General features: G+C 39.1%; 1 protein-coding gene across 1 annotated transcript in view; it reads left to right on the top strand.

The window, feature by feature from the left end:
• The first annotated feature begins 9136 nt into the window (after positions 1-9136).
• LOC144629676 (uncharacterized) overlaps positions 9137-23490 on the top strand; it is a 60057-nt gene continuing 45703 nt past the window's right edge. The window contains exons 1-7 of the mRNA XM_078487903.1: positions 9137-9425; positions 11899-12567; positions 13737-13965; positions 15539-15921; positions 20053-20283; positions 21269-21502; positions 22806-23132. Of these exons, the coding sequence (XP_078344029.1) occupies positions 9257-9425; positions 11899-12567; positions 13737-13965; positions 15539-15921; positions 20053-20283; positions 21269-21502; positions 22806-23132 (2242 nt within the window). The 5' untranslated portion in view covers positions 9137-9256. The remainder of the gene's footprint in view (positions 9426-11898; positions 12568-13736; positions 13966-15538; positions 15922-20052; positions 20284-21268; positions 21503-22805; positions 23133-23490) is intronic.

Raw genomic sequence — 23490 nt, 5'->3', positions numbered from 1 at the left:
GAAGAGTTTGTACGCGAATGCTTTATACACGTAATGACACACGCAACATAATTTTTGGTTTTGCGATAAATTGCTTGAATTTCGGCCTAAATGCCGTAAATTTCTTACAGAAACTAAAGAAATACATTAAGTGTATCGAAGCGAAGTTCTCCAGACTACTTCAAGAAGATGAAACAGGAGAATTTAACCAAATTTAATTTTATTCAACCAAGCTTGTTCAAAAACAAGATTACGCCATCGAGCGCGAGCTAGCGCGCGCTGTGAATTTAATCCAAATAGAGTAATTTTGATTGGTTAAATGTTTCTCGTGATTTTCCAAATATGGTACTTAGTGTAAACGAATGTGCAAACGCTTTGTACAATGCAAATCATAGGGAGTTACACGTTTCAACCGTTATGGGTTTCTGGTCATTTCCAAAACAACTAATTTTAAATTATCTTGAGCAAACTGATTTTTCATGTGGTTTTCCTGCTCATTTCAGTAGCTTCAACACATTATTTTACTATTATTTTGCCATCATGTGATGTGGGCTATCCCTATTTTATTATGCATCATTATCACCCGGGGGGGGGGTACTCCCTATAATGGCCTATACGGGGAGGCTCCGCCCGAAAGGGGCACCTTTTTCAGGCTCCAGGTATATAAAAGGGTAGGGATTTCACAAGTTTAGGTATATGAAAGGGTAGGGAAATCTGCCATAATGTTACCGGTATTTTAAAAGGCCTTTATATCATATATTTCGAGCAGACGCAACTTTTGGCTGTATGGTTTTAATCTATTAAGCGCTACATAAAAATAACAAGAAAACTTCCCGTTTTAGGTAAATGTGATGTCGTGTAGGTATATGAAAGGGGTGCCTTTTTGCAATAAAAGGTATACGCAAGGGGTACTTTTTTCTATCAAAATGGTATATAAAAGGGTAAGGGGTTGGATCTCCGGGCGGAGCCTCCCCGTACAAAACTTTTTTGAGTAGCCCCCCCCCCCCGGGCATTATCATCATCATCATTATCATTGCCGTTGTCATCATCATCATCATCATCGTTAATATTAAGTGGATGAGGTATTGCAGTAACTGAACAATGCTACACTACCTCTTAGCTGTAACCTCCTCCTTCAGGGTCAGGGTTAAAAAAGGCCACAAGTGAAGGGAGCAGAGTCGAAACTCCACCTTCCCCTCTCCTCGCTGGCAAACCTTTCTTTCTCTACGTCCTTTCTCTTTGGCATATTCCTAACTAGACAACCTATGTCACAGGCAAGGGTAATCTTTCCCTTTCAGTTGCAAGAGCTGCAAGCTTGACATTATTAATATGTAGCCTGTTTACGAGCCTATTCTTGGTTTTCATGTGACGTCATCAAAATTCTAAAACCCAGAATCGCAAGACCCCTGAGTTTTTATCCTTCAATGGCAATTAGACGTGCATAATATATATCCTTTTGAAGGTTTTTAGCTCGATAGCATTCGCCGTCTTTAAGTTAGAGCATTTTGAATTTCGGAGTTTCACGCCACATGAGATCAAACATGGCCGCCGGAAGGCTGTCACGTATTATTTAAAAAATGCTCATCCTGCGATTTTTAACAATCTGGAGAGTTGAAATTTCGCTAGAAGTGTTTTTGTGAATGTTTACTTGTTCATGAGGGTGATTTGACCGCTTTTTGTAGCAGAATTAAATACCGGATGTTTTCATTGATTTCCGGCCGCCATGTTGGAGCCCAAGCAGTTGGGCTCTAACCTGAGTATTAGGCCTTCCTAAGGGGAGGGTGGAACTCAGGTTAGTTGGGCTCCAACATGGCGATTCCATACTGTGCTCTCTAAAATTTGGGTGAAACATTTTGACTGATAACTCCAGTGCAGAATAACGTACAGACCTGAGACTTGGACAAGTAGTTTATATAGTAGTTTTCTACAACCTGTAATATTCTTGATTTTTTTTTACTCAATATTTTTGGATTTATTTTTTCGCGGCGTGACAGTGAAAACCACCTCTTCCTTCCAACTGACTTACTTGACTTATGTCCATAAGCCTAGGTGGGTAAAGGGCTGGGATTCCTTTCAAGTAGTGATAAATAATTTTTTGCAACCCCAAAAATTTTAATGTGTTTAATTTGGTTTAATTGTTATAAGATTCCAATGAAACAGGAAAAGTGAAATTTATTACCTGTAGCATGAGATTCCCCATTGTTTAATTTTATTTCAGCAACCTGAAATTAATTTATAAAAAAAAGCAAACAAGACTAACAAGAAACATTTATTTTTACATTTGTGGTTTTGGTGTTGCATTAATAGTTTTGATGGTGAAACAAATGAAAATAATAACAAAATTGAATACAAGTTAAATGTTTTAATTGCTTATTCTGTAATTGTCACAACGTTCTTCTCTTTCATGAATAGTCTTCCAACATACACAGATTTTGTCAAAATTATTCACTAGTTGCAGGTACAGCGATATTGCTTGGGTGAAAACAGCTACTGTAATTAATATATCTGACTTGTTCATTAATTCCCTTTCATGAACGACAACTGAAAGGTATCGATGGAAATTGGCCTAAATTTAAGAAGTAAAGAAATTGGATGAATGTCGTGAATTGAAATTGATTGTTTAATCATTATGAAAAGCTCGAAAAAAAACAACTCATAGCTTTAAAGGAGCCATGTCACGGACAGTGCATCTTGAGAAAACTGGCAATTTTTTTCAAGTTTGTCAGTCGTAATCTTAATCTTCGCCATTTGAAACCTTCCTTGGTTATTTTCGCATTTTTATTACTCTTTTGTTGTGTTTCTATGTTAAAAAACTATTGTTTTGAGGTTTCCTTCAATTTGAAAATAATCATTGCATTAAACTTGCTAATCATGACAATCGTGCTAATTGTTTCGTGTAAATTTCAACTCAAACTTAGTATCTTGTTACTAGAAAATCATGTTCCATTTTTGCTAACAGTTAATCACTATTTACAACACATATTGAGAGAAGAATTCCTCAGTGTAACAAACCTTTAAATGTCTCAAACCGTTTTCGTAACAGAAAGCGTTGTACGAAGTGTTTTCGCAACGTTTGAGACAGCGTCACAACGACTGTTTAATGCGTTGTTATGTATACTGGCAATGGCCCAACAAAATTTCGAGACTTGCTTCATGGAGCTTTGCCTAATAACGGCAAAAATATAGAGCTTTATTAAACAGGATTATACGAACTTCAGTTCTGGTTAATTCGTAACGAGGTGATGTAAAGTTATGTACAATAGCGACAATAGCATTGAAAGGGCATTTCTGCATGATGGAAACCGATTTATTTTATTTTTATAATGAAGTAACTTTCAAAAGAGAGTTTAAAATTAAAAATTTTCTCAATAAATCATGACCAATAAACGTTGTTCAACTTACTGATTTTTAAGATAAAAATAAAGTAATCCACCTTTTAAGCCAGATGCAAATTTTAAAATTTGCATCTGGCTTTCAATCTAAAAAATGAAAATTTATTATCGATTCCAATTATTTCGATATAAATTTGAAAAAGAAAATGTCATTTCTTTATGATTTTCTGATTAGGAAAGAAGTGATTTTTGATGAAAATTTGCGGTTTGGAAACGTACTGATTTCACTTAGATACAAAAATGTATCGATATAATCTGTTTATAACAAATCACTTGGGATTACAATTCCTCAATACACGGATTATCACCAACTAATTACTAGATTGATTAATCCTTTAATTTTCGGATGTGACCAAATTCTAAAATCTCCATACATTATTAACATATTGTCAAAGAGACAGGTGGTGAGAATTGTAAAGTAAATCATCAACTAGGAGATATTATTGTCTCGATGTTTTACCAATTTCTCAGAACGAACATTCAAAGGAATGTATGAAGTAGATAAGGAGAGTTGGTACTTTGATATTTGGGCTTGAGGATTAAGACCAGTTAACAGTATTGAAATCAAGCTAAATCAAGCGGTTTGATTTAATCCGACTACCTGCTACACAAGGTGAAATAAGTCATTAGGTTTCTACATCTTGTTCGTCTACAATGCCTTGAGGGTTCATGCCGAAGAAGCGACTTTGAACAATGACTCTTTTAAAGGTACAGTGTTGATTTTATTACAGTTATTTTCCTTTCTGACAATAAAACCATGAAGTTCAATAGTTTAAATCTTCAGATTTCGATTTTTAACTAGCGGAGCAGAAGGATTAGGTTAGAAAGAAGGGTTAGAATTTCAAATTGCTAAACTCAGCAATTTGAAATGTTGGCCAATTTGTGAAAGGACCGTTCTTGACGCGTCCACCCCGAAATAACGAACTACATGTCGGAGTAAAGAAATCCCCTGTATAACGAATGAAATTCATCAGACCGGCCAGAGTTATACTAACAGCACAAAAACCAGAACAGAAACCCCGTTACAATGAACATATTTTCCTAGTCTTCTAGCACTTTGTTTTATCAAGGCTTTACTGTAGTTTAATTTCATCCTTTGTTGAATTGGGAACATTCATTTTGCGAAAAAGAAAAGAAAGGAGAAAGTTTTTGCGATACCCTGTTTAGAAACATGCTTGTGCCAAAACGCTTGCCCTATGCCTTGTGGTGTACAGTCAAGGTTTCTTGCCAGATTAAAGGATGTAGCGCGTTCGGATTTATACATCTTAGATACCTAAATCCCTATAACAAATTAGAGCTTGTAAAAATGCCTTCAAGAGTCTCAAGAACTTGCCGTTCTAGTTTGATGAATCTAAAGGAGGTTTCTACATCTACATCTACATCTACATTTTAATATGTCGGTAAAAAGTCCATACGGATATCACACCAACGTCTAAAAAAAAGTAAAATACAATATGTACATATATAATAACTGAAAAATTCTAAATTAAAATAAAAAAAAAAAAAATCTAAAAATTCTAAAATTCTATGGGTAAACCACTAAATTAATAAAAATGCTCGCGCAGTCCAGACTGGAAACACGCAAGAGAGTCGGACTCAACAATCGCCGCAGGGAGTGCATTTCACTCTCTTATGGTCCTCGGAAAATACGAGTAAAAATACGCGTTTTTCGTTGCTCTATATTGCGTATATTTGAAATTATGGCTGCCGCGAGTTCTGGATTCATTATGTCTACTAAGATAGGAGTCAACATTATATCTACAAGGTCGTGACTCATTTTATATAGTAATGTAAGTCGGAAAGATTTTCTTCGTTGTTCCAATGTTCGCCAGCCCAACTCCTGGATCATATCAGTTACACTGGCGGTTGGGTGGTAGTCGTTTGTGCAAAACCGCGCCGCTTTCCTCTGTACTCTTTCGAGGGAGTTTATGTCCTTTTGGAGATAAGGATCCCAGGCTGCGCAAGCGTATTCGAGCTTTGGGCGAACAATAGCTGTGTATGCAGTTTCTTTCACATTCTTGGGGCAATTCCAGAGGTTTCTTTTAATCATTCCCAGAACCTTGCTTGCTTTGCCAGAGATGGATGAGACGTGATTTGACCATTTCAAGTTGTCGTTCAGGATTACTCCTAGATAAGAAATAGAGTCAACTTGTTCCAACTCGGTTCCACAGAAGACATACTTTCTCTGTGGGGGAACTTTCTTAGTAGAGAGACAGATGGTATTGCACTTAGCAGGATTAAATGACATCTGCCACTTGCTTTGCCACACTTCCAGTTTCCTTAGGTCCTCCTGGAGTTGATCGCCGTTCTCCACGCTTGAAACAATACCGTATAGGAGTGCATCATCCGCAAAAAGCCTGATTGAGGATTTCAGGTTATCAGGCAGGTCATTGACGTACAATAGGAAAAGCAAAGGTCCTAATACGGTTCCTTGGGGCACGCCAGAGGTTACTTGAGCGGGATTAGAGCGCTTGCCCTCGCACACCACAGACTGAGAGCGGTTTGTCAAGAACGATTCCATCCAGCTTAACAAAGGTCCGCGGATACCATTGTAGTGTAGCTTGTAAATTAGGCGTTTGTGAGGAACCTTATCGAAGGCCTTACTGAAATCCAAAACAGCAGCATTAACAGAGTTATTTTCTTGGATGGTTTTGGCCATATCGTGAATGGTCAAGATCAGCTGGGTTACAGTGGATCGTTTTGCTCTGATCATCAAGGATCGATTAAAACTTTTTTTCACAAGCTCTAAAAACGCTGTCGAGGTTTATAGATATTCGATCACATTGATAGTTATTGACTGTTTGTAATTTTTTTAAAAGGGGAAAAACAGTGGTTAAACGCTCGACAATGGCTGTAGCGTGGTGAATTCAGAATTTTTTGCATTCATCGTTCTGATCATCGTTATATAGGAGTTTTCTTTATTCCTTTTAAACGTTCTTTTCAAACTAGAGAACACTGGCCCAGGGCAGAGCAAGTGAAAATCGATCAATTTCTGATTGTTTAAGTAAGATAATTTGCTTTGAATTGGCGAGACTTTTGTTTTTATCGCTGTTAGTCGATACCACAACTTATACACTGGACAATATGTGATATAATCCCAAGTTTGCTTAACCCAAGAAATCACTTTTGTGCGTTTAGGAGCTAATTTCAAGGCAAATTATCTTTAAACACCTTGGGAATTAGTAGCGTTCAAAGACAATAACTTGCTCCGAGTTACTTCAATAAGCTGCGTCTTATTAAAGAATAGATCATATTCGTATTCTCGATATTGGACTGGAACTAGCTTGCAATGGAGGCTTGTGGGGGGGGGGGGATATCATTAAAAACAGCTTCATGTCATTTGCATTTGAAAAGCTTACCCGCATGAGCCTCCATTGCAAGCTAGTTCCAGTCCAATACCGAGAATACGAATAAGGTCTATTGTTTGAACCCTTTTAAAGCTCAGGAACGGTCATACCTTTTACTTGTTTTCTGTCAACTCGTTTTACTTTATACAGTAACCCTGAAAATTAACATTGAAAAGAAAACCAAACGTGAAGATACATAAAGCTAAAAGAATGAAAGATTTGGTACCTGATTAATGATCAATTATTGCGGTGTCTACAATAAGGGTACCATTAGCTTACTTTCCAAAACAATCCACGGGGCTTTCGCCACATGGAAGCAAGCAAAAGCAAAAGCAATGCTTACCATATGTGTATCCTAATAATTATAAAATAGTCTCTTTCGCTTTCGTCAGGTTATTATCACTCTTGGAATACTCAGTTTATGGGGTCGTCAAGCCGATTCAGGTAACAGGTTTTCATGTGTTTGCTTCTCCTTTCCTTTATTTTCCTCGCTTCGCCTCTTCTCTTCTCTTCTCTTCTCTTCTCTTCTCTTCTCTTCTCTTCTCTTCTCTTCTCTTCCATTCTTTGTCCAAGAAGGGCTCTCTAGTCAAAAGAAATCAGTTTACCATATGGAAGTACTTTACCATATTAAAGTAAATTGGCCTAGTTGCACATTCACAGCGAAATTACTAACATGTTGCTAACCTGAGGTGGCCTCCCCTATAAACCTGGTGGTTTCCTGGAGGTCTCCTCGCCCTATCTACTTAAGCTATTTTGTACTTATTCATTTCAAAAGTGGCTAATAAATGATGATGATGATGATGATGATGATGACGATGATGATGATGATCGATGATGATGGTGATGATAAAAGTGTTTTGATGTCGATACCACTTATTTGTTAAATATGTCATACAGATGTTTTAACCATTTGCCAAAGTAGCTATGTACCTAATCGCAATTCTGTTCTTTAACTGACCTTATTTTGTGCATTTTATCTCCATCTGCTCAGCTGTGTCAAGTGATATCCACTTTTCGACCCAAAGCGAGCTCAATATCGTGGTAGTTGATGGTCCGACAACGGCGCTAGACCACCTCACTATCTGTATGTGGCTGAGGTTTGGAGATGACGGTCGTTATGTTGGCCTCGTTTCTTGTCTACGTGGGAATGATTATGAAATGGTAATTGCTTATAATAACAATGGTCAAATTCTTTATCTTGGAATTGATAACAAATCTAGGTAAGTGACGTTTATAATCACTTCCATTCATAGGATAAAAACTTACCGTAACATTCCGAAACTAAGCCCCCCTTCCTTGCTGGCGAGCGGAACCCCATATCTCAGGAAATTTGGGACAGACAGACAGACGGACAGACAGACAGACTGAAAGACAGACAGACAGACAGATTGGCTGACTGATTGACTGACTGACTGACAGACAAAAACAGACAGACAGACAGACAGACAGACAGACAGACAGATAGACAGACAGACAGACAGAGTGAGTGAGTCACCTTTATTTTTATAACGGTAATTCCATAAGTTACAAAATAACTTTATTACAGACAAAAAGACATACTGACTGACTGACTGATTGACTGACTGACAAAAACAGACAGACAGACAGACAGACAGACAGAGTGAGTCACCTTTATTTTTAAAACGGTAATTCCATAAGTTACAAAATAACTTTATTACAGACAGACAGACAGACAGACAGATAGATAGACGGACCAGCAGGTTGGCTGGATAGAAATATTTCCTCTCAGTAACATGCAAATTATTTTATCTACAAGAATTAAGACAAACATTTTTACTTTGCCACTTAAGCTTAGTTTACACGAGCAATATTTATGTGACATTTTTTATTTGCTCGTGTAGATGAGAAAAAATGGCCAATTTTTATGCTACAAATATATTTGTTTACAAGCTAGCGTGTTAGCTTTTATGTGACAAATAAAAGTTGTCACATGCGAAAATTGTTCGTTTAGACGTTTTGTCACATAAAATGTGGCAAATATTGCGTCAGCATTTGTGGTCCCCCATCTCCCAAACTCACACTGGGCACTGTGTACGCGTATCTCCATGCGTATTTCTGCTGTCCAAAGTCATTACTGGCGCACTAAACTTTAGGATGCTGGCAATTAGTTGCTCTGTCATCTACACGATCAAATATATTTGTCACATAAAAATTGTCCGTGTGAAACCGGCTTTACGAACTTTATTCCAGTAAATAGTTCACCCCTGAAACCAAAACAAGAGCATTTCGTTTCTATGGAAACGAGGCAAAAATAATAACGTTCTTTCTGTTGACATCACTTACAGAACAAGGGGATTACCGTCTGCCCTTGGAACTAATACATGGAAGCTCTTATGCTTTGCGAGGACAACCAGCTATAATGACTATTATGTATTTGTGGACGGCAAGCTGGCAGTCACAGGAGGACCATTGAGCCAGAACGGAAAGGTTGGGGGTCCTGGAACAAAGTTCTATCTGGGGCAACTGTGGAGTAAAACGACTGGCACGTTTTCCCAACCAAATAGTTACGCAGGTTATATGAATGACGTCAATGTATGGAACGAGGTGTTTAGTGAGGTTAGAATTCGGCAACTGTGGCTGACCTGTGGCTGGGCAGATGGGAATGCTGTGGCATGGAGTGCGCTGAGGACCGCCGCTCCCAGTAATCTGGTCTCGCGTTCAAAGTTGAAATGTCCTGTGAGGCGAGGTACTAAAGCTAAGTCATACGTTTAGAGCGGTTTCAAATTGAGTGTTGTAAACCAAAACCAAAGTAATCACTCTGGCCAATCACAAAGAACACATACAATCCAGTAAACCAATCAAAACTCAAATTATATACATGTAGCCGACACGAACGCGGGAAAACGTGGGCGAGCGAGTCACGATTGGTTTTACTTGAAAGACTACTAATTGGCTGAGAAAGAGGTGCGAGAGTTTTAAACCAATCACAAAGTGAAGTCTAATGCAAAACCAATGCAAACGCGAATTACGTTCGACACTCAAGTGAAAATCGCTCTATGATTCTTATTATAAGCGACTCAAACACTCGAGGTCTTGACGCTTACAACATACCCCTTTCCCCTCCCCGCTTACAACTTCCACTGGTTATGGGCCACCGGTGTGCTAAGGGTTAATATATTCCGGTTTAACCCCCATTTACACCATACCACCCATGAATTAAGGAACGCTGTTGGTTTTTTTAACGTCTAACAAAAAGTGAAATAAAGCTGATAAACATTAACACAAAGCATCATCTCTTTAATTAATTGGCTGCATTGCATTCTGCACTTTCCTTTGAGTTTGTGTAAAAAAAAAACTTGTCAAAGGCGAATTCAATAGCAAAGCGCGCGAGTGACGTCACGGTTCAGACAAGACTCAGACAAACAACCCGAAATGGCGGACGATTTTCCTAAAACACTTTCTAAAGCAGCCGGCATTCCTGTAACTCTAACATAAAACGAAAAATTCGCCTAGATTTCTTCTATTTCTCTCAGAACACGCTGATGTTTTTGAGCCTCGTGGCGGTTATACGCATTTGCATTCTATTTTTAGACCGCGCGCGCTTCGCTATTGGTTGTGCTGGGAAACAGCAATAAAAATCCCATTCAAATGCGCGTGATTGACCCGCGTATGGCATAGGTGTCCAATTACAGGTATCTTATTTGAAGTTGCTCAAATTGGATACCTGTAATTGGACACCCACGTGACCGCGCGCCAATTACCCGACAAATAGGCGCGCGCAGAACTAATCAAAATCGAGAATTTCAGTTGTTTTAGGTAAAATCAATGGATTTATACCCCTTTCCCCCATCATGACCCTCTTTAAGCTCTCCCTACTTGTAAGTTCAACATCTCTATAAGCTCCACCAGTTATAAGTCCAAGGAAATCCCTTACAACATTGTATGAATGAACGAACGAACGAACGAACGAACGAACGAACGAATGAATAAATGAATGAAGCGTGTTAGGCCTCTAGCTAGTAATGCTAATAAAACCGAGTGAAATACATAAATAATGAAAAATAAATAAATAAAAATAGATTTCTAAGACCTTAAGTAAATTTTAAAATGAAATAGCCTAAGTTTGACTAGACTACGAGCAGTCCCTATTTTTTCGCAGAGTCCGTCGAGCTTGAAGCGAATTTTTTTTCGAAGAGTTCGTCGAGCTTATAGCGAAAAAAATTACGCGTGGGGGGAGGAGGCGGGGCAAGGCGAGAAGCGAAAAAAATAGGGACTACCCGCTAAGCCACAGTGTTTGAATTATGCGTTGCTCTCACAACGCAAAAATATGATTGGCTAACGCTTGGAGTGTTGACAGCAAGATGTCAATACGTTGTTAACACTTGCATGTCATATTGCGAAGCGATGGGAGCGGGAGCTTTTGAGCTCTCGAAATCGCTTCTTGAATCGTACTTTGTCGCTATAAAATTGCATCTCCGAAGAACATTTTTAATTCAGTGTATGAGCAGCAAGCCGCCAAAGTACGGAGCGAAAATAAGAGAGGAGAATTCAACCAAAAGTAGCTTTATTCCACAGAAATTCAAGGCTCGTAAACAAGACAAGGGCTGTTTTGCGCGAGCTTCGTAATTACAAGCCGGGAATAAACAAATTTAAACAAACAGAAGCGCTTTAAACACTTACATCAAGCTGCCTTTACATTAAGTAGCCCATAGAGGTGAATCAGTGTTAAAAAATAAACATTGCTGGAACTGTATAAATCGCCAGAGATAAAACTTTGCAGACGATTCATCAAAAAAGCTTTGAGTTTGATGCGTACGTGACAAACCCAACCAAGTGCAGCGGTGTCAATTGACAGTACGTCAAAATGCGGAAATGTTATTGGACACGGCAAATTAGATTTGAAATCGAAGCCAAAAATCACTCGGCCGTGAAAGGTCAAACGCTGTGGCTTTGCGGGTAGTCCCTATTTTTTTTCGCTTCTCGCCTTGCCCCGCCTCCTCCCCCCGCGCGTAATTTTTTCGCTATAAGCTCGACGAACTCTTCGAAAAAAAATTTCGCTTCAAGCTCGACGGACTCTGCGAAAAAATAGGGACTGCTCGTAGTCTAAAGTTTGACGAATTCCAATTCGATCGGGAATCCGAGGGCCACAGGTTTGTCAGTCGGAAAACTGTTACGTGCCACCCTCGTAAAATAAAGACGTTTATTTTTTATTTTCACAGAATCAAGCTGCCTGGAATATCTTACTCGTGGTTTCAAAGGCGAGGATTTCTTTTACATCGATGCTAACAAAATAGATGATCTGCCAGTTTACTGTACTACCATTAACGGTGGAGGGTGGATGGTAGCTTTGCGACGGAGCGACTCTGTGGTTAGCTTTGACCGGGTTAGCCAAGGCTACAAAGACGGTTTTGGCAGCTGTATGGATAATGTTAATGCAGGGGACACATGGCTAAATGACGGTTGTACTAGCGATTTGTGGCTGGGAAATAAATACTTTACACGTTTAACCACAGCGAAAGGTTCGCATCAACTGCTAGTCCGTCTCAAAGATCAAAACAACATAGAGGTACACGCTGTGTACAAACGATTTGCTATCAACGCTTTGAAACAGTACGCGCTCTATATCCAGGGCTACGCGGGAACCGCAGGGGACGCGCTACAAGTTCACCACGGAATGAATTTTACCGCCAGGAATGAGGACAATGACCTGGATCCGAATCAAAATTGCGCTGACAATGGGAGGGGAGGGTGGTGGTATAATGCCTGTGGGGACTCTCAGCTCAATGGAGTCTTTGGGTCTAATGGCGCCAATGGAATATTGTGGAACAAGTGGCTTGGAGCAGGACAACCACTGTTAGAAGCAACCATGATGATAAAGCCTAACAAAGGTAAGGGTGTAGAGACACTGACAGTTATCAAGGTCGATATGACGTATTCAGGGTCGTAACCAGGTATATGGGATCAGGGATCACAGCCTCGGGATCGGGATCATGGACTCGGGATCCCGGATCACAAGTTATGGCATGTCATGGGATCCGGATCGGCCAATCAGATGGGATCAGAATGGAATCAGGGATCAAATGTTGCCACATTTTGGGGATCAGGAATCAAAATTTAGAGCTAAAATTTGGGATCAGCGATGAAAAATATACCTGGTTATGACCCTGACGGATTGGTTGAAGACAAGATTGCAACACACTAGGGGTCATGTTGCGCGGTTATGCGTCAGCAACATGTACCAGTAAGAAAATCGTGTACTGTTCACACGAAGGGTCTTTACATTCCCGAAAAAATTTCCAAAAAATTCGTGTTGCACTAGCTGATAATTACTAGCACAGACGAGGAGACGTATTCATATTATGATTTGTTCCTAATACATGTTGCTGTGAGATGTCCCTTCGTGTGTTGGCGCCTTTAAACCTTCGAGAAATCAAAATCTAGGCGCAACATTCTACGGTGCTCAAAATGGGCCTCAGTTTGACATTAAAATAATCATAGACTGAGAGCTCGTTCGCCCTAATAACGACGTCACCTTTTGCGAACATTGCGCTTGTCCCTTGTTTACATGTTGCATTAGAGGCTTGCAAACAACTTGACGTCAGTGAAGCATGTTTTGACTACACAGCTTGAGAACAGAGACTTCATACAGATTTTGCTGAGTAGGATTAAAAGATTTATCTCTTTCTCCCACATTCCGAAATTAAAATTATTCACAGAACGTGTAAAACACCAGTTGATATACAAAGATGTAACGGTTAGCGGACAGAGGCTTTTGCAGACCGTTATTCCTTAACTGGCCGTTGGCCGCGCAGGTTCTTCAAGGTGCCCCATCTACTGGGATTCTTGTAGAGGTTAGACTACGAGCTAAGACTGTGAGTAGTCCCGCATCTTTATGAGGGTATATCGAAATTGGCGAGCACGCGCGCGCGGTAAAATACCCTCTCGCGAGGAAACGTGACGCGCAGGACTCATTTGTCTCGAGCAGGAGAATAATTGCGCGCTTGGAGAAACGTGTCTGGTTTACTTATTTCTATCCGCTGTTTATTTTTTTTTCAAGAACGAGACTGGGACTATAGCCTGTATTTTGAAACCGCCGGTTTATCAAGATACGTTGGTCCCTTGACTGTCACGGATTTTCTTGAAGTGACTGTCTGTTGGTGGATGATCCCACATGGTACTCCAATGGCAGTGTTCTCATTAGCCAATTCACAAGCTAACGACGCATTAACCTTTCTACAGAACTCGGGCCTTTCACAAAAGCTCATTGTCAACGGACAACCGTCGAGGTAAGGGAGCATTTGTAAGATAGTTGACTGCACATGGCTCACTTAAACGAGGTTACACACGGATTGTGCATCCTAAAACGTGTATCCTTAATTTCTAGTGCAGAATGCATTTTTGTGATCGATGGTTAGCGTTAGTCGTCCGCTAATCTGCTAACCACTAAAGCGCTATGGTGTAAACTTTTATATTCGATTAATTAATTAATATCAATCCGTCTTCCGACAAACTCCTTCTCAATCCATCTATCCTTGTTCCTATTCTTGTTCCTTTTTGGTTTATTATTAATACCTTTGCTGTTTCCACCCAAGTCAACTGTTAGTTAAAGGTTTCTCGCAATGTAAAAGTAATTTTGTTCATCGAAGAAGTGGAATCGAAGTGCAAAATGTTTATCGTGGCAATTGTTTGCGGGTCGGTCCGCCGAGTAAGTTTTAGAAATGAAAAACATCCAAAGTTTTCACTGACTAATCATGTCCTTCTCAACATTCTCGCACACTCAATACGAACAAAAGTCTTTTATACATTCAGATACTATTGAGTTGGGTGAGGGGAGGGGAGAGGAGGGGCGTGGTGGCTGAAACGGTTAGCGCACCGCACTTTTTCTGTTTCCAGCGAACCCCCCCACCCCCCCCCCCCCCACCCCCGAATATCTGTTTAATGTTACTGGGTAAGACACTTTACTGTCACAGTGCCCAGGAGTATACATCGGTACAGGCAAACTGTTAGGATCTGACCTGTCAAAATATGGACGTATAACCTATGATAGTCTAGCATCTTATCCAACGGAAGTAGTTGTGCCCTTAATCGAGTTCAAGCTTCAGTTCCTTAATGGATAATCGGGCTAAATGCAAGCGGGCTGGGTCAGTTTCTCCCACGTTCAAAGTTTACTCTAAGATAAGATAAGATAAGATAAGATAAGATAAGATAAGATAACTTTATTTATACACGGTTTTTCCATCAGTCAATTAAGTTACTGAACTATCTACCTATCTAACTAACTACAAAAATTTAATAACAACAAATTCAAATAACAAAAAAAGAAAGAAAAGTCTGCTTTTCATGGAGGTTATTTACTCTGTGTTTATACAGGGTCTCTTAGCTATGCAGCTTAAAGAATGTCCAAATAACTTGAAGGGGTAGTGTCACGAGATTTAGTGCTACTTGAAAATCCAGTGAAGGTGTTGGTATTAGTTGCAAATCTACTTATAATGGCCTGGCCTTGCTAAAACGTACTGTACTAGTCATAAAAATTGTTAAAAAGTGACGTGGCTAGGAAGAAAAAAGGCCTAAAACTTGAAAAACTCGGGCCGACGTTTTCAAGTTTGACAGTGTTACTAGTGAGAAAATCACATAAAATCCATTGAATACGGATTATTAACATCTTGGAGAATGAATTTATCCCTTTCTTTTATTTTTATCGGTTATTTTTGTTGACCAGCGAGTGTACCCTAACAGTTCTAGCATAGTTTACACTAAAAACTTAGAAGACTTCTCGAGACACTGTCCCTTTATGGCCATTTAGTCAGCCTTTCATTGCAATTTGCATCTTATGAACTACATCCATGGCTCTTCTTTCAGCTTAGTGAATGGAAAAGATCTTAGTGATTTGTTGTGGCATCACGTGTGTACCACATGGCGAAGCACGGACGGACGATGGAGTGTCCACGTGGACGGCAGCAGGCGAGGAGAAGATTTTAACCTTGCCAAGGGCGCCCACATCAAACCGGGGACTTTGTACATCGGACAGTTTCAGAATTCGTTACACAACTTTCAGCCAGGGAGATCTTTTTCTGGATATCTAAGTCATTTTAATATGTGGAATATTGAGATGTCTGACGAAAAAATCCAACGAATGTCGTTGGGTTGTGGAGCGGAAGTCGGGAATTTGATTCCATGGCCGGAAGTGAAGTGGTGGGTGAATAGGGTAGCCGTTGAAGAACCGTCCTCCTGTACCGCTAGAGGTTTGTAAATTTCTCTTAGGGCCTGTTTACATGATTCCGGAGTTGACTTTCATTACGGAACGAGTTCATTCCATCCAAATATATACCTTATTGTTAGTTATTTTCGCGGAACTTAATTTTCGCGACTTTCGCGATGAAAAAATCGCGACATTGAAGACCCGCGAAAAAAAAGGTTCTCGCGAAAAATAACGACGCGAACTTTAATACCCTTCAATATAATTAGTTAAAATTAATCACCGTTACAGTCGGTTTACTACATAATTATCTTGGCACAGTCCCCAAACACAGTTCAAACTAGTTCTACTTTGTTAAAAATCAAAGATCTCTTCGAGATATCGACTTTTTATGCATGAAATTAGTATGAGTAGAAGGTTTATCCTGGGCATTGTTGTTCGAACATATCATGGAAGAATTCAAACGTCTTTCAGTTCAAGCATTTTTTTTATTTTCGCGGAGGAAATGCTGTATTTGTCAGTCGCGACGGCTGGGTGCTTTGCGACTCATATACTTTGGCTTGGTTAAAAATGGTAAACTTTGACGTTTGCCTTTCATCGAAATAGTTGTTTCCTTTCGAGTTAGAAAGATTTCTACTCGGCTTAATGCAGGGTTCCCGTCACGACAGAGTTATCTTTTGTTTCGTTACGCAATCTTAACCCCACATTGAGAAGTAAATTTTCGTTTGGATATTACCAAAAGCCGCTTCTCCTCGCGTTATTCTTTACCTTACGGCTACACATGCCATTTCTAACGACTACATTTCCAGTAAAACAGTTGCTGTTTATTTTTCTAATGGCGATGCATTAACTTCTGAACAGAAGCAAAAATGTTTGGCGTTTACTGCTTCCACCGGAAGTAATTTCACAACAGGCTACAAAAGCACTTGTAAATATCACTTAACACATTTAATGATGTTGCAATTCTAAATTGTGCAACTCAGCAGAAATAATCAATTGTCACGAAATGAGTTCCCTTTGGTTAAGGAGGCTCGATGTAGTTTTTTTAGCCGAAAGGTAGTTGTTTTGAAAATTAAAATTATCTAGGAAGCCAATGTTCGATTTTTGCCAAAATACACCATAATGATCAAATATGACCAAATTTTAATTTTTCACCCGTCACTTTATCACAAAGGTTACCATAGCAACCATTGACGTTTTCTTTTGTTCTCAAACAGGCTTGAATTTCTCGAAATCTAGATTGACTCTTGGTATTCATTTTTTGATATGTTCAAGTATAGTAGATTTACTACCTGTACACACAATTTTAGGAAAATCTGTAAGAGCGTTTTAGAGTAAATCAAGAATGAAGTTTTTGGTATTTTCTTATAATTTCTTACAATCGGCAGTCGATATATTTTAACAAATAAAAGCAAAAAGTCTTTCGCTTTTAGTTAATGGTCTTTGATGGTGTAAGTATTTATATTTCAGTGAGAGTAACTGTGCTCAAATAATACGAAACAATCTTAAAGCGCCTACTTTATATTAAAACGGTGTTTTTCTGAAAATTTCATTTTTGATTTACTTGAAAACGCTCTTACAGATTTTTCTAAAATTTCGTCAACAGTTAGTCAATGTACTAAACTTTAACATATCAAAAAATAAACACCAAGAGTCAATCTAGGTTTCGAGAAAATCAAGCTTGTTTGAGAACAAAAGAAAACGTCAATCGTTGCTATGGTAACCGTTGTGACTAAGTGACTGGTAAAAAATTAAAATTTGGTCATATTTGATCATTATAGTGTATTTTGGCAAAAATCGAACATTGGCTTCCTAGGTAATTTTAATTTTCAAAACAACCACCCTTCGGCTAAAAAAACTACATCGAGCCTCCTTAACTATTAGCAACGTTTTAGTGTGTGAAAGACTCGTTCCAGTACAAATTTGCGTTGTTAATCGTTTTAGGTTAAATTAATATTAGCGCCTAAAGACTTGTACCGGTACAAATTGCGTTCTTAATCGTTTTAAACTTCGCTGCCTTCGAGCGCTGAACCCCTTACATTCTTAATTGGTTATGTGACGTAAGATTTGGGCTACTCACGTTTTGGATTGTTATATAACGTTTGTAAATTTGACAAGTCACGTTTTTTCTACAAGAACGGAAGTGCTGAAGCACAACTATAGAGTGACACTTTACAAGTCACGCGCTTTGATCACCCACAGCGGAAAGTATTCCCTTGAGAAATTAAAACAGTCCCTTGAGAGTTAACAAGAATGTGGTTCCTTCCGGTTCCAGATTTATACCCCACATAACTGCTTATCTCCTTCTTTTTGCTTGTAAACAAGCAAAAAAAGTCGAAAAAAGGAACATGTCAAATTGGTTTAAGTTTCGTTTTGTTATATGGTTTTGTTCAGTGTCATAGACACTGGAAACTATTGCTGTGGAAAATTATATTCAGTTGTGTCAATTTTGAGACTGTTCGTTAATGCAGGCCACTATTTTGACAATTTTCGCGAAATTTAGTTCCTTTGAATGTATATTTTGGCCAAATCGCGAAATTTAAGTCCCGAGAAATTTTCCCATTCACTTAATCTGTTAACATGATACCGAGACGGAAGTCAAGTCATTCCGGAATGAGTTCATTCCGGTTTTCGTTCCGGAATGAAATTTTCGTTCTGGAATGACATTTCATTCTGGTATCATGTAAACAAAAAAATATTTTCGTTCCGAGATGAAACAGCATCTCATGAAACCGCGTACGGGGGCCACAGTTTGAACCCAGAGCGAAAAAACGTAATAGCATTTACTGTTTAGCTCAGAGAAGTAGCCCTATGGTCAAATTGCTCGTTAAAATTGCAGAAATGGCCATTAAAGGGCACAATAACATGTTTGCGCGAAACATGCGCCATCTTTTTTTTATCTCGCGCGAGAACCGCGCACGTGAAAACGCCTTAGGTTGAGCCGGTCGACTCTGTCATGTGAATGCAGAACGAAGTTCATTCTGGAACGAACCTCGTCAAAGTCATTCCGGAATCATGTAAACAGGCCCTTACTCTCTTTCCACATAATGTGTTTTCGTCGATGCGTTTTTGGCCCGTCGTCCACACCAATAGGGCGATCTTTGATGACATCATTGTTTACATATTCCCTTATTAGCATGCTATATACAAAGTGACTCCAGATATTTAAAGAGCTCGTGAAACTTAATTATAGCGAAAGTTAATCGTACCAGAATTGATATTTTTGTAGCTCGATCAGAAAGTGAAGCGCTTATACTAACGAGGCAAATATTTTAAACAAGGATTCCCCTATACGAAAGAAAACGCTCACGTTTTTTATAATAAAATTTGAAAAATGCTGTTCCGAGTAGCGACATTCAAGAACGGAGCCCTATCGTATAAGTGTGCAAGGCGAAAACGGAGGCTTTCGAAAACGCCGCCTTTTCAATTGTCGGTGTGGATGGTGAGCGATAACTCATCTATGAGACCGCATTACCGAAAACGTATTAGTGTGGACGAGTTCTTAAAACAACAAACTTTAATGCTATGCGCAATGCTTTAGTATATATCAGGGTCGGCCAGGGGGTAAGTGGTATACCAATATGCCTGAAAACATGCAGTCAGTATACCCAACATTTCCCCTCAAAATCATGCCAAATACCTAAATTTGGAAAAACACAGTATACTTTATACCCATACAAAGCCCAATTTTAGCGTAAAAATACTGTATACCCAATATTAAATCCCTCTGTATACCGTATACCTAAAAACCCTGGCCGACCCTGATATATTTACTATTGGGCAAGACACTTGGTTTGGCACTTAGGCAAGCCATACCCATATTGATCCTCCCACCCACGCAGGGGTACCAGTGATTACTGAAAAGCCGTAAGGGGTCTCTGGCAAAATGCCAAGAGGAAGGGGATGGGGGAAGCCTGCGATGGACTAGATGCTATCCAGGGAAGTTAAGATAACGTTTTTTTCCTTAAAAAAAAAACATTCATTACGGTTAATTCAAAAATTGGAGAACAAATTAATGCCATTCTGTTGTTGTTCAAAGGTCATTTTGTTGATCAGCAAGTTCACCCTCATAATTCTAGCATAGTTACACAAAAACTTAAAAAACTTCTCGCAACACTATCCCTTTAAGATAATAAACTTCAAATCAACTTTGTGTATTGTCCTTTTCTATTTACAGAAAAGCATCGTCTTGACTTCTCAAGCTTGTCCTCAGACAATAGTTTCTCTGAATTGTTGTCAACACGCAAAGTATTCGTAGAAGATAACGTTGGTGTAGATGCTAGCATGAAGGTGCTAAGTATACAGGGAAATGCTAAAATAAAGTTTACTACCACGCGAGATGACTGCCTGAACGAACCCAGTGTTTGCCCTGGCGGGTTCACTGTGAGCTTTTGGTTGAAACACGAACGTAAGTTGGTTGAACAATAAACTAACGTTAAAGGGACACTGTCACGAGCTTCACTTCAAAAATTTAAGAGCCCAAAGATGTATAGAAATCTACGAATAGTGGTCAAGTTTTGTTCAAAGTTACTATGCCAGTACAGTGTACTGAAGCAATAAACTAGTGATATTTATGTGATGCCAGCAGGAACTTTTGACCTCAACTTGAAAAAGTCAGGCTGATGTTTTCAAGTTCTGCTCTTGTGGCCTGGAGAACAACTAAAACACTTACAACGGCTCCCATTTTCCTTCAACACAATTTGCTTTATATCTTCACCTTGATGTTCTTAATGCATTTCGTGTACGAGCAAGAGAACTTTGCCAATTTTAGCACTTTTTACTGAAAAGCAGAAAAATCCCAGTGACGGTATCCCTTTAAAGGCAATCTGTAGGAATTTCGCTAACTTGGCTCTCCAGTTTTGGGTTTTATTGCACACTTGCAAATGGTTTTAGCTCTAAGGAGGACTTAAATTTTGTTAGGACGTGGAAAGGTCAGCTTAATTTTTAAAGCAATCTGCCAAATATTTAGTGATCTTTGGGCAAACTATGAATGCCGTAAGCTCTAAAACCTCGTTGACATTTATCTGAAATTATAACACCCCCACACCGACAACGGATCTTTCAAATTGCGTTGAATCTGTCAGATATATTATTATAAAATTTTAATAACTCCCCCCTAGATCAAGATGTTCCTCAAAGTTTGTAACCACCCCTTTTAATGATTGTGAAACTTCTCAACACCCCATATTTTCAGCTCTCTCCCCCCGCCAGGGTCTTGGTAGATGAAAGCTACATATCGTTTTTACAAATTGGGTTGAAAATTCAAAAAATGGACGAAACAATGTCTTTTTGTTCACAGTACTTCTCTATATCTGTTACATGTACATGATGTACTAAAGCCTCACTAGCTAATAGACATTTCAATTTTATGTCACCTCTTTCGATTCACGCAGCCAAGTTTATTTCTCACATTCTGGGTGGAAGTTCTACTCGTCACCAGACTCTTAGCAACTGGCTCTCGCAAGTGACGCCTAACGAATCTCGTTGGACTCGATGCTACCGCGCTGTGGACGATGGCTGGTCAGCGACCACGTTTCACACGAACTGTGACAATCGAGGACCTACTGTAACGCTTGTTAAGACTGGGGATTACATTTTCGGTGGATTCTTAGATCAATCTTGGGGAGGTAAGTGTTAAGAAACTGTCTAACGAGATTAAAGGTCAAATGAACAGAAATTTCAATTTTTTTATTTTTTGTTCATGTGTATATTAAGAGCCAAATAAACATATCCCGAAGTTTCAAAGTAATCGGACATAGCATGGCAGAGATATTGCAAGTTGTAGAATGCTTTTTTTAGGCCTTCATAATCGTAGAGTGCTCGGAAAATTGTCGAAAAATTGTCGGAAATAAAAACTTGTGACGTCATAATTGGTGTTTTTGAAGACGACCGCAGACCAATTCCGCATTTAAATGGATTATGTCATGGATTTTACCAGATTTTTGAACAGCCAAAATTTATATTTGTGTCATAGGAAACCTAAAAATAATAGTCCATTTTTATTCAAAATTGCTATATTAGAGTACTGAAACTGTAAACGAGCATCTTTGGCTGCGGATGGCTCGGATGGAAACGGATTGCAACTTGAAAAAGTAAGGCTTAATTTTTCAACTTGTTTCCGCGCGTCTTCAAAAAAAAAGTCGATATTTATAGCCGAAGCTAAAATAAGGTTCTATCTTCCTTTAGATGTTCAAAGATAATGTTTTTATGGGTTAAGTTGCCTACCACTAATTTCTGAACAGTTTACACCAAAAATCTGCGAAATCCCCGTGACATAGCTCCTTTAATGTATTTTTTTTGGCGAACACCGCAAAACGCTGCGTCCCGGCCGTTATCCTGGAAGAGAGTTAATGTTATTTACAGCGTTTGCTAGACTTTCGGAAAAAAAAGACCCATTATTTTATCGCATTAAATTTCTCATTAGATTTCTAGCAAATTTTGTAATGGATTTTTAAGCTGCTACACAAGAAAGGAGCGAAACGGTTACAGTCAAAATAGTCAGCGCGTGCCTCCTATTATTCCAGAATAGTTTTGATTAACGGCGAACGGATTGCATTATTTGTTTCAAAAATTCAAATTCAATTTGAATATTGGAAATCATCCAACCGTAAACACGTGAACACGTGAACCTGTCAAATATTAACCAATCAAATTCGATAATTTTTGACAGGTTCACGTGTTCACGTGTTTACGGTTGAATGATTTCGAATATTCAAATTGAATTTGAATTTTTGAAACGAAAAATGCAATCCGTTCGCCGTTAATCAAAACTATTCTGGAGTACTAGGCGGCACGCACTGACTATTTTGACTGTAAAACGAAACTGACTTCATTTCCTACGACTTAGCACAAGTCTCTAAAAAAGCGTAGCATCTAAGCCTTGATTTAATTTTACTTTATTACTACTCTTTTTATTTCTCTTCGATCCAGGGGAGAGAAACTTGACAAGCTCTTCAGCCTTTCTGTTCAGTCTTCAAAACCCGGAATACCCAGAACCAATTAAGCTAGACATAAACACCTCATATATAAACACCAGCGGACAAGCAGCAAGAAGTGACCTCTTCCGAGGCCCAGTGTTCGGCGATGGAGATCTGTTCATAAACGATTCGGCAAATGAAGGCATCTATTCATACAGCAATCCTGGGCATGTGTACCAGTTACCAGACGGGATTGAACCATATACCGCAGCCGCAGACAATCTTTTGGCGGGAAGTGCTTATTTTATCCCGGATGATATAGAGGTGTTTGCGTACGAAGGTGAGTTGTACAACACACAACGGTCAAACGCCACGCGTGTGCGCAATTCCCGCCAAAACTACTCCAAACTTCTCCATACAAAGTATTAAATTTTCCGATATCTATCGCTTTAAAGCTAAAAGTTTACGTTGTCCCTGGAAATATAACGTTTATACGCCGCTTACCGATTGGAAATTTGATAATTGATCTCCACTGAGTTTCCCAGCTTGAAATTTTCTTTCACCGTTTGCGCACTTTTGAGTCAAAATCTTAGAAAAGTTCGAGGCGCCGAAAACCGGAGGTCACGTCATTTTTGCGTTTGACCACTGGGAAGTGTTACAATGGGTGGCGAAAAGTCAAGCATGTTACTTGTCACGTG

The sequence above is a fragment of the Oculina patagonica genome, chromosome 11 (assembly GCF_052425735.1).
Source record: "Oculina patagonica isolate OP01 chromosome 11, crgOcupat, whole genome shotgun sequence".
NCBI classification, from domain to species: domain Eukaryota; kingdom Metazoa; phylum Cnidaria; class Anthozoa; order Scleractinia; family Oculinidae; genus Oculina; species Oculina patagonica.
Note: the sequence above shows the minus strand (reverse complement) of the source record. Positions and strands in the feature narration are given on the sequence as shown.